Source organism: Pezoporus flaviventris, unplaced genomic scaffold, assembly GCF_033815535.1.
Source record: "Pezoporus flaviventris isolate CSIRO_AGI_PZ_B2104156 unplaced genomic scaffold, CSIRO_AGI_Pfla_v1 ptg000037l, whole genome shotgun sequence".
Classification (NCBI taxonomy): Eukaryota; Metazoa; Chordata; class Aves; order Psittaciformes; family Psittacidae; genus Pezoporus; species Pezoporus flaviventris.
Genome location: NW_026892585.1, coordinates 1,800,690 through 1,817,625, shown reverse-complemented (window position 1 = coordinate 1,817,625; position 16,936 = coordinate 1,800,690). Strand labels below are relative to the sequence as shown.

General features: G+C 40.7%; 1 protein-coding gene across 3 annotated transcripts in view; it reads left to right on the top strand.

The window, feature by feature from the left end:
- The window catches only part of FBXL2 (F-box and leucine rich repeat protein 2), a 43,183-nt gene extending 26,876 nt beyond the window's left edge, over positions 1-16,307 (top strand). Inside the window, exons 6-15 of one of the 3 annotated variants that reach the window (XM_061464446.1) lie at positions 2,229-2,297; positions 2,384-2,479; positions 2,788-2,914; positions 3,110-3,184; positions 5,381-5,511; positions 9,245-9,305; positions 10,715-10,759; positions 11,049-11,105; positions 14,889-15,101; positions 16,003-16,307. In XM_061464446.1, the coding sequence (XP_061320430.1) occupies positions 2,229-2,297; positions 2,384-2,479; positions 2,788-2,914; positions 3,110-3,184; positions 5,381-5,511; positions 9,245-9,305; positions 10,715-10,759; positions 11,049-11,105; positions 14,889-15,101; positions 16,003-16,110 (982 nt within the window). In that variant the 3' untranslated portion in view covers positions 16,111-16,307. Of the gene's footprint in view, positions 1-2,228; positions 2,298-2,364; positions 2,480-2,787; positions 2,915-3,109; positions 3,185-5,380; positions 5,512-9,244; positions 9,306-10,714; positions 10,760-11,048; positions 11,106-14,888; positions 15,126-16,002 lie in introns of all 3 variants that reach the window. The other 2 variants (XM_061464448.1, XM_061464447.1) reach the window with 2 other exon arrangements.
- The last annotated feature ends 629 nt before the right edge of the window (positions 16,308-16,936 follow it).

Sequence of the window (16,936 nt, the reverse complement as noted above, 5' to 3'; positions counted from 1 at the left end):
TTTTGTTAAGCAGTGGACATTTAGTGTCTTGTGACCTTTAGATCTTTCTAAAATTTAGAAGTAAGTCTAATTCACTGGGTTTTGTGTCTAGGGTAAATTAATCCAGCAACTAGTTGAGCACTAGGTTGCTTTAGCAACCCAAATAAGCATCTTGGCTTCAGACCCAAAGATTTCCCCTAAGCTTTCCTTGCCTCTAAGCCATCTCCCTGTCTGCTTTGTGGTGTCTCCACCTCCAGTTAGTCTTGCTTCCTCAGGGGAAAGTGTGTATATTATTACCATCTCCCACATTACTGGCAACTGCTGTCAAAAAAGAGGTAGCTTCAACCAGAGTAATGCTCCTCCAAGTTCTCAGAATATTCACACAGACAGTTTTTGTGTCCTCAGTAGGGGAGGCAATACCAGAATTGGAGGAGAGGGGAGTGGCAGGATCTGAGAGAGGTAACAGCTACCGTGAGGAGCAGGTAGCAGGAAGTCAATGAGAAGGGTGTAGGAAGAAAGAGTCAGGACAGTAGGTAACAGATTTCCCCCCAGAAACTCCATTTTCATATTAGGTTTAGGCTCCTAATTGTACTTTCAAGGGTACTAAGGCTAGAAGGCTGCAGTGAGGGTTGTGAATAGGACCAGATAATCCTGAGTTCATGTAGTAATGGCATTTGAGAAGGTGGGGAGGGCTGGAGCTGGGATGTTTTGAAAAATGGTGTACTCAGTGAACAGATACTTAGAATAAGCATACAGCAGTTCAGTGTGTAGCATGTGTACATTGTTGGGATGAGAGAGCTAGTCATGCCAGCAGGTATTAGCTGAGACTGGCTACCAGAGTGTTACCAGCATTCACGCGTACGTCTGCGACAACTAACTGGTGCAGGTGGTAGTGTCTAAGGCACTTCAGAAAAGAAGATGGTTCACCTCTGAAATAAAAGCAGGTTATATTGAAATTAACAAATGAATGTAAATGCATCAGCTTTAAGACTTTCAAAACATTAGCAGGAGAAAGGTGGCATTAATTTTCAGATACTTATTCTAAAAGTGACTTTTTCTATGAGCCTTCTCGTGGTGTTTCCAGATCCGTTAGTTTTGTGGGTGATATTAATTTCTTTCTTTGTCCTACTTCTATCAAATTTTATTTAAAAATACCCAATCATGGAAGTAGGTATTGGCCGTGTAAATACTGGATGTTTGTGGCAGCTCTCTCAGGACATGCCTCATGCCTGAATCTTGAAAGCAAAGTTTGCTGTTTCTTCAGTGTAGCATCTTCCCAAGTGATGTGTACAGTGTCTCAATTGTAAATCTCCCTCCAGTACATGAATTTTGGAAAAGCTGTTTTGAGAATTCAAGTGGAAACTCTCACCAGTATAAGTGCTTGCTGGTTTTTTTTTTCCATTGTTTCCAACCCACACTGGAGAGCCAGGAAGTTGTTACCAGCTGAGTGTGTAGTTGGATCTGTTAGCCACGGCAGGCCTCCAGACAAAACTGTTTTTGTGTGTTTCCTCCACCCCTGCCAATAAAATCCATGCAGTTGGAGAAAACATGGGCATAAAACCAGTGTTCTGAAATGCAACGCAGCTGTAAATATTACTCTGCAGATGAAAAGAGAGTTTGTGTGTTTCTCCTGGGTAATTAGTATAATGATACATACAGGCTTTTAGCAGTATAATAGCTCCAATCATCCTTATAGTTCATACCCAGTAGTGCGCACAGATGCATTTTAATTTTTAAGATGATAAATAACTAATTTGCAGTCCACAGCGCTTTCCACTGGTAGTTCGACAGGCTTAGGTCCCACTTCTGCATAGTATGTTACATTCCTTTTCATTTAATGTGGGAGCAAGCTCCTACAAAGACTTCAGTAATGAGATGTGCAAAAACTCTTCCCAGCAGCTTAATATTTAACTGATGTGATATTTAAACCTTTCTGTTTATGCCCTTAATGTTTTTAGTTAAGGCATTTGAAGCAAATCAGTTCTGGCTTATATATGACAAATACCTTGCTCAAGTGGTAGTTGAGAGATGGACAACACTTATTTCAGAAGTTATCTAAGTCAGATACTTATATTAACAAAAGGAAAAAGCAAGAGGCAGACATATGAGAGGTGTGCTTTGTAATTACTCTGTGGCTTGAAGATTAAGCTTTTTGAGGTGGAAGGCAGTAGGGGACATGAGCGCGCTCTAGTGACTGTATTACAACTTGTGAGGTATATATTAACTCCAGCTTCTTGTTGCTGTTTTAGGACCTTTGCACAGAACTGTAGAAACATCGAACACTTAAATCTAAATGGGTGCACAAAAATCACTGACAGGTAAGTCAAAGTGGTTTTCTGTTTGATGGGAAAATTCGGAAGAAGAAGTAGCTGAAGGTATTTTTAGTGTGTCTGCTGTTTTGCAGCACGTGTTACAGTCTTAGCAGATTCTGTTCCAAGCTGAAACATCTGGATCTGACATCTTGTGTAGCCATCACAAACAGCTCTTTGAAAGGCTTAAGGTAAGAAAAGTCAGTGTTTTGTATTAAAGAAAAGCATTTAAAGAGCTGTTCAACATTTAATAAAGTTAAAAAAAATCACTGCTGAGCCTTAATAGTATGTATCAGCAGTGACCATATTCTATATCTAGGGCTTCTGGGGTGTAGACTGCAATGTTTGTGTGTGGTCTTTTCTCATGACTTTTCTGTGGAGGCCTGGCGCAGTCCACTGGCTATCATTAATTCCTAACAGTGTGTTTAATTTGGGTTTCCCACTGTTATGACTATTTGAAGGCTGGATTTAACTTTATGTATTTTTTTAATTCTCCCAGTGAGGGTTGCAGAAATCTGGAACATTTGAATCTTTCCTGGTGTGATCAGATTACGAAGGATGGTATTGAAGCACTGGTGAAAGGGTGTAGTGGACTAAAAGCTCTATTTCTTAGAGGTTGCACACAGGTACATAACTGCTTGGGTGATCCTTTAGGAATAAAATTTTATTTTGGGTTTTTGAACTTTCCATGAATTAAAAAATATAATTTTTGTTACAGTCTTTTGTTCAATGTTACAAAATGTGTATGTTCTTTGGGCTGCTTTGCTGTGCTTTTAATTTCTTGTTTCTTTTCCTATGTCCTGTTTACTTGCTGAACAAAGTTAGAAGATGAAGCATTGAAACACATTCAAAATCACTGTCATGAACTGGTGATCCTGAATTTGCAATCCTGTACGGTATGTATTTGGAGCTTCAAAAGATACATTCTCTAAGAATCATTAACCATTTTTGAATGATAATGAATTGGTCTGCTTCACACTTGAATAACTCAAATAGTATATTTCTGCACTTTACAGAATTCTGTGTGGAAATCTTAATCTTGGAGATCTTAAAAGAGCTGTCTTTTTTTACAGCCAAGTATAGATTTGGAGTGATGGGTTAGGGTTTTTCCCCTTCATTATGTCTTTTAACAAGCTCCAGAGTAAGGATTAACTGCATTCATTTAAATCTCGTGAGCTGTGTGTATGCTAAACCATGCGGTTTCACAGATGTAAATCTTGTTCTCCCATCCATTAAGGTCAAGCATTTTGGTCTGTTCATAATTTTAGGGTTTCTAATGTAACAGATGACATATTGTGGGCTACGTAATTGAGAGTAAATTGTATTGGCATCAACTGAAGATTATTCAGAACCATCTATGTATCAAGGGAAGGGTATGCTTTCTCAATGGAAGAACACATGCTTTCTATGGCTTAGAAGCATGCTTCCAGAAGCAGCTAGGGCCTTTATGATTAAAGGTCTACCACTGATATTTACACAGCAGATCTCCTTGTGCTTTAGATGATCCAAACTTTAATTCTAGTGGCTCTGTTTTATGGACCTTGTAAAATGCCAGGCCAGCAGCTATGAAATGAACTGGTATTAACTGTGGAAAATGCACATCTGATCAATAGGTACATTCTTCAGAGAAAGGTCTTAGAAAATGGGGGCTTGCAGACATTTTTGTGCCTTTTTTTTTTCTTTCCCAAGAGAGATGTAGGCATTGAATGACAAGCAATTTCAAAATGGAAAATTTTTATATATAACTTGAGGATTTTGATCATCTCCAGCAGCAGCGTAAAATTTACATAGTCCTTACCTTCAACATAGTTCCTGTTCCCAGTGATAGTGTCAGGAGCATCTCCCAGAAAACCAAGATAGTTCTAGAAAATAATGTTTTTTGGGAGTCACATCCAGAAATACCTGATTGATACTGGACTTTTCTTACCTGTGTATGATGCAGATCCTTCTAGATCCACAGAAGGATGCCAAGACTTCTAGCTTTCTGTCTAGAATAATTTCTATTTGACAGAACAAATTGCAAATACAAACTTCTGATACTAAAAAGTGCTGGGTTGGGGGAGGGGGCATAAGGCGATCTCAGATCCTGTTTTCATCTGTGAAAGGTGGTATTTGTGGTAACAGCCTCAAATATGCTCAAGTAGTATTGCTATACCTGGATGTGTGGCTTATAAAAAGAATGTGTATTTTCAGTTCAAAATACAGTAGAGGTCTTTGTTGTTATTGGAAGAATAACGGTAGGCCAGGAAATAAAATAACCTGTTTCACCATGAAGGATCAGTCATTCAGCAGAAAAAGTAAATTCTTGGAGTTAGGAGTGGGAGAATACTTTTTCCAGACTAGAAGACCTGTAAACAAAATAATATTTGCACACACACCCCTCAATAACCCAATTCCTGTTGCTATTTTGTGTGCAGCTGCACTGGGGGTATTTCTTCTAGCTTCTGTGTCCAAATTTAAGAATTACTTCTTTTTTCCCCAGAATATCTAGTACAAAACAACTTTGCAAAATGAAAACCCCTCTTTTGAGTTAAATCTTTCAGCTCAAGGCAGCTTTTGCTTAGAAAATTATCCAGACATGAAGGATTTTTACCCTTGGGTCCTGCTCCTCCAGTGCAAAATAGGTAGTTAGCTTTACTGCTGTCTAGCTTCAGGTTCTCTTTTGCACTGTTCCTGAACTTACACTGTCTCTGGAACAAAAGACCTGCACTCTACAAACGTATGAGCAAGCTATTTAACACAATGACAATTACAATTAAATATAAATAATTTTTAAAAAGAATGAAAATTATGAAGCAAAAGCATAGTGAAAGGGGAAGCCAACAACGAGTAACTCTCCCTCTGTGCTTCAGACTGCCTTTGAGCAGTGCTTGAGATCTGTGGAAAAATACATAGACGAGTAGGAATTGTCTTTTGATTGTTTGCAGTGTTATCAATGAACATGGTTTCATGATAGTATTTTTGGTTGAAAATCCACAGGTTGCCATGATTATATACAGTGTGATGCTACCAGTTCAGTTAATATGACTTGATTTTTATTCTTAGCTGGTTATTTGATAATGGAGTAATTTCAGCCTTCTTCTGTGTTGCAGCAAATTTCAGATGAAGGCATTGTCAAAATCTGTAGAGGATGCCACAGACTTCAGTCACTCTGTGTTTCAGGCTGTAGCAACCTGACAGATGCTTCTCTCACAGCACTTGGTCTAAACTGTCCAAGGTTGAAGTGAGTATGTCACAAGCCTGTTGTGAGTATGTCATGTTCTTACTGGCCTGGTCTAAGAAATTCACTTCTGAAGATAATCAGCTGATACCCACAGGTTTGATTTAGCTTTGTGTTGCTTTGCATTACCTTTGCAATCAAATAGTAAGTTAGAAGTACCAGCTGAATAGAAACTTGAGGGCTGGTCCTCTGTAGCTATCGTATTAATGTAGTCTACTGTATATTGAAAAACAGATTTCATAGATAACAAATAAGACATGATGAACCAAGAAGTTCAGTTCTGTGCTTCTAGCTAAGTATTTTAGGTACTAATTACAAGCCAGAAGAAAAGATCTAAAGCCCATTATCATTTTAAGGTAAAAATATCTGTAGTTGTGTCTTATGATGTTTGTACTCTGATGTGGTTTTATGCAGCCATTTGTCTTGCAGAAAAAAAAAAAGCCTAAATCATATCTGAATATATTTAAAGACTGTGGTTTTTTAATGTGGTTTTAGTATGCTCTGCAGTATATCCTGGCATTCTTCAATTCTGATATGGAGTGTGCTAAAGTCTGATGTTTATGGCATGTATTTTGAGTAATAAGGGCTTATCAGTTAAAAATAATGTTAACTTTTACATTGGTGTTATTTGTGCTGACATGTAGGTTATAGTGGCATTCTCAGAAGTGGGGTCAGCCTCAGCTTTAATAAGAAAGCTCTGTCATGCAGCAGTTGTAGAGATGTAATGCTTCTTGTGAGGTCTGATTTCACTGTAAATTAAATCAGAAGATTTTTAGATTACACTGAATTGCCATTTCTGACAGGAGCGTGCAGGAGTCAGAGTTGTTATACTTCAATCACAGATAAACGGAGGGAAGTGTAGATGATAAAAATTAGGGGAAGCAAGTGTTCAGAGCACAGAGTGTTCCTTCAGCTGATTGAGTGAAGAAGAGCTTTTGCTATTGTAGGAAACCTGTCCTTAAGACAATTCCAGAGTGACAATCCCTTTCACATAACGGTTCATACTTACTAGAGCTTATGTGTGCCAGTGTTAGGGGCTTAGGAGTCTTCTGACACATTTAATTGTGTTCCTGAGAAAGCTGTGCTGTTTGTTACTCTGGGTCTCTTCCCATGATTTCTCTCGTTCTCTCAATTCACAGCTCGGATTGGAAATAGGAGTTCTAAAGTGCTATTAGTTGTGCAGTTCTTTCCAGTACAACTGCAGCAGGAACCAGTTTGACTTTGGTAGGTAAACTGTTAGCTCCTGTCTGTGCCACGAGGGGGAAGGCGTCTGCCGTTCTTCTGTCATGAGGAGCAGTGTAAGGAAAGAGAAGGACCCTTTGCAGTGGTTGCTGCAGTGGAGGGAGTGCATGATGGAAGGACAGATAGTACAGCTGTTTACATCTAGACTTTTGGGATCATGCAAGGAAAGTACGTTATAAAAAATTACCTTGCAATGAAAGGGAAATGTAATTTCACACTTGTTCATACCTTCTGAGTATTTTGGTGTTGAGTATGAAAGAAAACTCTGCTGCCTCTGTCAGAAGCTTTTGTTTCTGTTCTTTTGTACTGTGCTACTCTCACTTGAGGGTATAGGAGCCCTACTGTGCTGCTTTCCATGATACCACTGTTCTGCAGCTGTTACCACTTACAATTACATCGCCTTGAAAAGAAATACTAAGCTTGACCAACTCCCTTCAGCTGCTTTTTCCCCTGCATCAGGATGCAGCTGCCCCCTCATCTCTCTTTATACCTGCTCATTTAAGCACTTGGTATCTTATTTTTTCTGATTTTAGCACTTTCAAATGTGAAAACACTGGTAAGAGTGAGGCTTATGGAGAAAAGCACCCATGAAAGTCTTTGTCTAGGTGGGGCTGTGAAAATTAGGATCCTCTTCCTTTAACCCCATCAATGTTATCTCCCACCTGCTGCTAATTTAGTAGGGGTAGGGAGGTGCTGTGTGTGGAGACATTCCAGGTGTACCCACATCTTAAAGTGCTACTGGGAGGTCTGTCTTGGAGAACACTGCTTTATGAGAATGGTGAATCTGCTCTCGATGATCATTTTGCCTCATCAGCTCCCATTCTAGGTCATTTGTCACAAATCACTGGGTGGGATATAAATGTCAGCTCTATCTGGAAAAAAAATAAGAGCCCTCTCTAATTAAGAACAATCACTGAAAGCAAGAATTAGAACTTTGCCCATTTTCATGCTGAGCAGTGCCTTCCCACCTGTTTTTCATTTGTGAGCTTGATTGCTGCAGCCTGTGTATATACAGCTTGCTCTCTCCATTCTGCTCTTCGACCTAGCTGCACACCCAAGTTCAGGGTAACTAGAGCTGCTAGTCTTCTGGTTTCTTACCCCTCTGTTTCCCTCTTCTTCTCAAGCAGATGTAAGTAGCATCCTTCCTGTTTTCTAAGCTTCAAATGTCATCCCTTTCTCCCCACTTTAAAATCAGAAATGTAACGGGGTTGGGGATCCAGTGGTTGTAAGTGAGGTGGGGTTGAAAGCAAGGAATTGATGAAAGGAGTAAGAAGGGTAACACGTGACCTGAGTCATATTTTGTGGTGGTTTTGGGTTTTTTCCATTCCTGTTTGGTCTCGTGGATAATTTTCAGAGTAGCTGAGAGTATTTTATGATAGGTTAGTAACTGCCCTTGATGGAAGGGAACAAAGTTCCCAAATGTGAGTCTGTGGAGAGAAAGGGGTGTTACAGCCATCCATTTGAGAAGCTGTACCTGTGTGGTACCTCTCTGTTGGCTGCTCTTGAGTTTCCATTGTACATTTGAATCGTGTTGGAGATGAGCACTCTGAAAGTGGTTTTCAAGGGTGTATCCTGTGGGGTTTAACCTCTGAACTCTGCTGTGCTGTTGCTTTTGGCTTGGAAGAGACTGATCCAGCCAAGGCATAGTCAAGAGTCTGTCATGGTTTAACCGCAGCTGGCACCATGCAGCTGCTTACTCACTCCTGCTGCGTGGTTTCTGCTTATTCATCCTGATACTTACTCCACCTGCAAAGTAAAATGTGTTCATTAAGAGAAAGAAAAAGAAGACGATGACAAAGGTGGCAAAATATTAATGGGCTGAAGGCTCATTCTGAATATTATAGTGATGCTGTTTGGGGAAGATGACCTTTCTTTTGTCAGTACTGCATCCCAGGGCCAGTGGAGAGAGAGTGTTAGGTTTATCTTTCCAAAACACTGTGTTATTTTCTTTAAGGTTGTGTTGGTGTTGTTCATTGGTTTTACTGTGGGCTTGGAGATTTTTTGTTCCTTGCTTTCTGGTAACTTCCTTCACTGTGCTTCATGCTCTAAGTGAATTTCTAGTAAGCAGTTTCTCAGTTTTGTGGCTTCCCAACATCCTGTGTTTATATAAGGGTTTTTAGATGTAGGCTTCTTCTCCGTTTTCTTTAACTTGGGTTTATTCTCCCATATCTTTCCCCTGGTAATGCATGAAAGAACTTGAGCATTTTGCTGTCTTACTGAAACAAGGTTAAAATACCTATAATTAGGTGTAATTCCACACTAAATGTTGAGAAGATTGGGGATTGAACTTAATCTGGTCTGTAACTATTAGAATCTTCTGATAAACTGGATTAAAAGTCTGCTTAGTGTTTTTGAATTGCAAATCACTGAAAAATAGGCGTATATGTGTACGTTTCCTCTCGAGAGCTCTAAGTTGCAGAAGACAGATTTGTATCTCAAATGCATTTGCTTTACTCTCTGCTAATGTTTTCTTTAACATTTAAAACTTTTCCAGGATTTTGGAAGCTGCAAGATGTTCACATCTTACAGATGCTGGTTTTACCCTTTTAGCACGGGTAAGGGTCACTTCAGAAGGTTAGAGCTTGCCTTGTTTTCATTGCTGCTGAGCAGCTGTGAATTGATGTAGTGCTGCTGGGAAGAAGTATGAGAAGCAGAAAAATAAAGTAGAAAAGGCCCAGCAGAGGAAAGGACTAAAAAGTGGTTTTATTTCTGAATTATACTTAGAGCTGCAATTTGATCTATTTTCATAGAATCATAGAATAATTTTACCATCTGTGATTGCATTTTTCACTCTTTTGTATGTTTCAATGGAATTTGTTATGCTCATCATAATTCAAAACTTGTGTTATGTATTCTAGCTAAATTTCCCCTATAATGCATACCCTGGTGATATTTACATCCCAAGAATCACTGTATAGTAGATTGTTCTAAGCATACCATTAAGTTACAAAAATACTTGCATTATGAACTGTAAACACTTGTGCCCTGATTCATGCTGTAAATATGTAAAGTAAGCGTATTGATGATATCAAATGCTTCAAGTTAGACTTGTCTGCTTGCTGGTTTAAGACATCTGAACACTAAAATAATAGTCAACAGGATTTGTTTGCGCTGCTGCTGTTTAGGGTGAATGCAGGGGCTTTTTTCTAGCCACAGTGGTAGAACAGAATGGTTTCTAATCATTCACCACTACAGACTTGGGCTTTGGCAGTCACCTCCAGCCTTCCTTTGGGAACTGCAAGTTAAACCATTCCTTCCTGTGCCTGTAAAAAATGGGCTGAGGTTTGGGCTGAGCCATAGCAGCATGTGGTCTGCTGTGAGGTCACAAGGTTATGTTATGTTCTTGAAATGTGTCGTGATCAGATACTAAAAGCACTTTTACAAGAGCTTGCTGGGGTTCTCTCAGTGTATTGGGGAAATTGCTTGTATAGATGTGAAGTGCAGCTTTCTCTCGGCCTTGAAGTGGACAGTGTTTTAATATTTTCAGCATTCATTAGTAAAGCACATTGTTTTTAATGCTGCTTTATAATGTATGATGGTGAAGAGAGATGTTCCATGGGCTTAAAAGTCTGTTTCAGATGAGTTTGCAGGTTGGTTATCTTTAGTGCACAGATTGTAAGTACCATAGGTTTGAATTGAAGTTGATCCCAAAAGGGAAGCAGGGGTGAGTGAGTACTGGTGCATGCTGCTCAAACCTTGCAGAGCAAGGAGGAGACATTTCAGTTAGCAGGGGAAAGGCTGAAATGTAGAGGTTTGAGAGGGAAGTGATGTGTGGCTGGTGGATTTTTAATCTTTTTACCATTTTTTGTCCTTTGATGGTGATCAGATACTTGAAGGGATTTAGCTCATGGTTTCCTCTTGAAAGCTATACCACCTCTTATCACTACTCCTGTACATGTTTTTATGTCTGTATGTTGGTTTATTTCATCTTTTGTTTATCTGTTTGCTTTTTTGTTTGTTTTAGAATTGCCATGAGCTGGAGAAGATGGACTTGGAAGAGTGTGTTTTGGTGAGCTTTAATATGAAAAGGAATATTGAATGTCCAGTGTAAGAATGCAGTGCATTAGCACTTTCAGCTAGATGTGCTTTGGTTTTTATTAACAGTGCTGTGTTTATGATAGTAAGTAAAAGTAGTTATTGGGAAATTCTATAGAGGGAAATACTTGAAGAGTAATAGGTGATTGGGTGTTTTCCAGAAATAACAGCACCTTCATCTGGTAGAGAGAGAGATATCTTATTTGAGGGTTGACTCTCCTGCTGTCTGTTGCTTATGGTTGGTTGGTTTCTTTCATTTCTAGATAACCGACAGCACATTGATACAACTTTCTATACACTGTCCTAAGCTACAAGCATTGGTAAGTTTAACTCTTTGTTTGTGAATTGTAATGCGTTCCCCAAAACTACACACATACACAAGTCCTGTTCACTCTGTATCCAGACAAAGTTCCTAATGTAGTATGATACTGTACAAAATAAGTACATTGAATAAGTATTCTGAAGATTACTCCTAACATATTTACTTTGAGTGATAACAAAATATTACCAAATCAGTGAGTAATAACCAGAAACCTTGTATTTTTGTGGTTAACATCCTTCATATTTGATTACTTATAGTACTTGGATCCTTTATAGATACCCTTGAAGTGTTCACTAATGTTTTTCTTAGAGAGTACGACTTTGCATCAAATACTGAATAAACAAAACCACCTGGTGAAGATAAATGTAACCTGTATGATCACTCTGGTATCAGTTTTGCATGCAGGCAGTTTTTTCCCAAGGATTACATTTACATAGTAAGTTATGAAAGGGGTTTTTTTGACCTAGACTTTGAATGGAATTGGAGAAGATTGAGATGCCTTCAGTGGGGTACCCTGCTTACTTCAGAGGACTGTTTCCTAGGGAGTGCTTGCTTAGATCTTTCAGAACTTCAGACCCAATTTCAGGTGACATAAATTTGGCTATTCTTCAGACAGGGTACTCCAAAATTGCCAGGCTGTCCTTAAAATAGGAGCCCCTGTATTTAGACCAGTTGTGCCATAAGGGTAGACTTTTTTATATGCTACTACAGATCTACGTGAAAGAGCAAGTATCTTTATAATCTGTTCTTAGATAGGATTAAAGGAAGATTTGCTGCTTCATTAATTAAATGGTGTTATAATTAGTGTTATGCAGTGTTACTAAGGTAGCAACATGAGGAGAGATGGCTTTTAAAAAGGAGCTTGTTCATGATTTTCTATTGATGTTGGGTTTTATTTTTGCTGATTAATTGCCTGACCTCATTTCTGTGCTATAATTCTTAATGTTAAGCCAAACGAGAGTTGGTCAGGAGATGTGGAGCCATTTATATGGGACATTTTCTGTTCTTCTGCGATGGATATGTTCTTGTATTGTAATCGCAACTGTAACCTGTATTTGCAAGAGGTCCTTTGTACCACTTGCGCCAGTGCTGCACCAGAGGTACCATCAAACTTCATAATTTCCAAGTATCTTTCAGAACCTGCCCTTGTTTGCTGCCTCTGTGTGTGTTAGCCCATGGGCAGGGAAGTGTGGCACTGGTAAAATAACACAGCTTTTCTAAGGGAACAGGGAAAACTTACTTTTTGTTGATGTGATTTTTCCCCTGTGTGTAGGAAGGATATATCCTCCAAGGTGTGAGTGAACAGTGATGGCTCAGAATTACAGGGAAAGAGAAAACAGACTTGGCAGGTGCCAAATAACCTGTGTGTACTGATGATAAGGTTCAAATATGAAATCACATATTGTTGATGGTTCTGATAAATCTTGACTAGCTGTGCTTTAGCGTATGTTTAGGCATATTTACAGTTCAAACAAATAGTTTGGAGTTGTAGAAATCAACTTTGAATTTGGTTCTTGGTGTTTGGAGACTCAGTGGATAGTGGAAATAAGGGAAAGCACTGTTAGACCAATTATAACCAACCACTTATGGTCGTCAGTATCGGAGTACTCAAATGTTCTATTACTTAGTGGACTTAAGAAGTAATTTCTGTTGAAAATGTCTAATAATTGCACATTCAGATTACTGGGGAAACTGAAATACTCATTACTGCAGATGAGAAGTCAATTGAATTCTTCAGTTAAGTTGATCGTATGTCACTCTCACAGTATAATAGGTATTTGATTTATACACAGCATTTAGTAAGGATTAACAAAAATAACAAAATTCTTTGGTATGAATCCATATATTTCAAAACCTTTGAAACTTGTAAAGGTTTCAAGCAATTGTCATTGTAAAATTCCACATCATTAACACTTTCTGAGAGGCTTATGAAGTCAGAAAGGTCAGATAACATGAAGCATGTATCACTTGGCATATTTGTTTTACAAAGTTGTATGCACTCGGCTGTACATCCTGTATTGTCCTTTCAGCACCAAACACAGTGTCTCAGGAAAGCTGCTTTTATAAGCTGCTTACTTCCTGGATGGAAAACTCTTAATTAGCCAGCAGGCTGCTGCTGTAACCAAGAGCTCCACAGAACCTCCTGTCCTTCCTTGAAACAGAAGGTCTGTGTTCTTTAACCCTGCAGCTGCTGGTTGTTTCCAGGCTGTGAGCCAAATCAAATGCTGAGAGCACGTACATAAAGGAAGTTAAACCTGGAGTATTTAGAGAATTGATGGACTTGCAGAACGTGAACAAGTTGTAAGTTAGAGCAGCGCTGACTTGCATCATTATGGGAGACAGCATGCACTGGTTGTGGCGTTGCTTGGAGTTGCTGCCAGCTGCTCAGGCTTGTGGAGTTGGTGACGCTGGACCTGCTGGAGCTGCCGGGGGCTCCCCATCAGGCTCGGGCATGCTGCAGACCTCTCTCAAGCCTCTTCTCTGGTTACTTGTTCATCCCGTTGAGAGAAGGAGGAAAAGCTGAGGGGCAAGTTATTCTAAAGGACAGGGCAGGACAGACCTGTGTGTGGCAGCGGGCAGGAAATGCTCGTGACTTCAGCTGAGGTAAAATAAGGGTAGGATTGGTAATGCTCAGGCTTCCTTGTCAGGCTGAAATAAAAGATACATGTGTTGTACTGAGAGAAAGGAAGGAGTACATGTTTGGTTCAGATGATTAGCAAGAGGTTTGCTTGCTCTGAGTTAAAAAGTGCTTTTGGATTGCTGCAAGTGTTTCTTCGTCAGCTGCTGTCTGAAAAAACACTGGTGGCAAGGCAGGAACCAGCCTCTGTTAGGCTTGGGTACAAGTATGGGCTGAGCATGAAGCAAGGAGCTTAGTGCGGAGCCCAGGGCGGGAGGACTGGAGTTCATAGATCCTGCGTGTTCCTAGTGCAGAAGACTTGAGAGCATTCATTTCACTGGTGGCATAGTGCTTGTTAAGCCTCCTCTGAGGAAAGTCTGTTTTCTGTTGTTGTCATCATCAGACTTCTCCAAAAGTCATGAATTTCCTGAAGGACCCAGGAAACTGCTTTGTGTGGTGCTGCTGCCCAAGGTGCTGCAGCCTTCCCCATTCTCTTGAAATTCAAGGGAGTAAAATAACATGCTGAAGAGGAGAAGGATGTTTTGGTTTATTATGCTGATGGCTGCAGAAAGGCCTTGCTTCTGCAGCTGTACAAGATGTGTATTGCTCCCTGTACATACAGCCTGAAGCACTGAGTGCTCACGTTGTTTTTGAAATCAGTTAGGCAAATCAGTCCAGTTTGATTGTTCTTTATCTCCACGGACTTGCATAGGCTTGGTCCCGGTGCTATATATGAAAATGTGGTAGCTTGTGAAGCACTAACTCGTGTGGCAAATCCTCGCCTGTTCCTGCATGTCCTTGAGCATCTCTTGAATACTGTCTCCTGTTTTCGGGCACAGCACATGTGCTGTTTGTGTACAATAGCAGAGGTGCCCGACAGCTGGACCAGAATTCCTCCATTCACGTAGAACAAAGGGGCCCGAGGAGTTCTGCCGGTGGGCTGCGTTTTGGGGTTCTACTCATGTCGAAGCCAAGTTAAACACAAAGCACAGCCCTTTGGTGGAGCAGAGCTGTTTCTTGCTTGCTCTTCTGGATTTCAGCTCTGTGTATTATTTGTAACTGTTCAAACCACTAGAATGAAGTAGGTTGAAGAGTTCTGATGGTTGGAGGACAGAGTAACTTGGCCTGAGCAATGTGTTAACTGTTTGCCTCTCTCTCTTTTAGAGCTTATCTCACTGTGAACTGATCACCGATGATGGGATTCTGCATCTGAGCAACAGTACTTGTGGTCATGAGAGGCTGCAGGTCCTGGAGCTTGATAACTGCCTCCTCATCACTGATGTGACGCTGGAGCACCTGGAGAACTGCCACAACTTGGAGAGAATTGAGCTGTATGACTGCCAGCAAGTGACACGAGCTGGAATCAAGCGGATCAGAGTACGTGTTCGCTGACTTGTGCCGGTAGGAATGAGCTGCTGATGCTGCTCGAGGCTGTGTGAATCCTGCGCATGTTCCAGGCAAGGGAGGATGGACAGAGTCTGAATATGGTTCTGTTAGTTCCTCACCTCTAGGATCTCGATGGAGCTTTTCTATATGAGTAGTAATAATTGCTTAACTGTTTGTAGCACATGACACTTTGCTGTTGGAATGATGAGTGCCTTACCTTCTGCTTTCTGTATTAGTATTTCAGAGACAGGCTTCTATGTTTTCTAGATATTGTAGCAGCATTAACTCCTAAAATGTAAGTTAATATATAGCGCCAATAGCAAAACAGCTGCATGGAGATGAAGAGACTATATGGCTGTTATGCCCTCAAGTCCAGACACAAACCTTTCCTCTGTTTACCTGCCCTGGGGGAGCAGTGGTTTAGCCTTACTGTTATACTTGTTTGCAGCTTCATCTCCTAGATTCACCTTTGCAATTGGAAAGCTCCCTGACAGTGACTATTGAGGGCATATGCCCAGTTCTATTCCATGCTGCTTCCTAGGATGAGAGAAGGAGGGAATAGGGGAGACAGGATACAGTAGCTTCAGTAGCCAGTGTCCCCTCTCCCCTGCAGCAGAACATGTGTCTGGCTTGATAGAGGTCTCTGGGCTGAGCCATGCCTTGTTGGGAAGCAGGTGGGAACGCTGCGCAGGTGAGAGCCCAGTCCTAGCATGCCTTAGCTGGATGGGACAGGAGAATTACAACAGCTTGGACCGTATCCAGTGTACAGATGCTTCCTTTTTAGCTAACCTGACTGAGAGCCCAGGTGTTGGCAGCAGTTGAGGTATGCTGCTGCTTTTCACTAGTTGTGTTTCTTTCTCTCCCATTGTTAATGCAGACTTTTCACCCGCAGGCTCATCTACCTCATGTGAAAGTCCATGCTTACTTTGCTCCAGTAACTCCCCCGCCATCAGTAGGAGGGAGCGGACAGCGCCTCTGCAGATGCTGTATCATTCTCTGACAGTAAGTGCAACCACACAGCAGATTTCATTGTTGATGTTGAAGAGAACGGGACTGCAAGGCAGTGGAAGGAGTTGGTTTCCTGACAGTCCTAACAGTGGTGTTTGGTCATCCAGTTTTGTGACAAGAAAAGCGTTTTTTTTCCAGGTAAAACTCTTACCATAATGTGCAGCTGTGGATTAAGTTGGTGATGCTTCAGTTTGTATTAGCAACTCCTTCCTTCTGTTGGCATGAGAACTGAAATGCTGTGTAAAACGTGCAGGCCTTTCAGCTTAGCAGTTACTTGGTGGAAGTTCACTAAACTTGGAAGTTAATTTGCATTTGTAAGCACTTCTCGGTGTGAAGTTGTGTAACCTGACGTGGGGCTCAAGCCTGTCTCACCACAGAACCGAACCTGCTGTTCTGTAACATATATGACAGATTAAGCACCAGGTTTAAAGACAAATCAGCTTTAGCAGATGTTGACCAAAAACCGCAAGGTAATCATGAGCTCTTGCAGCCAAACAGCTTATACCTTTTCATGAGTCAGCTTTGTATTTAATTACACAAGGGGACACAATAGGTAATGTCAAAGGTAAGGTAGTACCTCTAGGTAACTGTATAAATAGAGATACTTCCCAAGTTTCTGAGCTTGGTTCAGTTAAGTTGGTGTAAAGCTTGCCTGTCACTGAAGCATGTTTTACACCCAGTGCCATCAGCCTTTACAAGGGGAGAGCAACCTGCTGTGGGTGGAGCTGAGTGGCTGCTGCAGCCACATGGTGCTTCCTGCTGTCCTTGGGCTGTAAGGGAAAGACGCTGCTGTTCTAGAAGAGAGGGTACTCATGCTT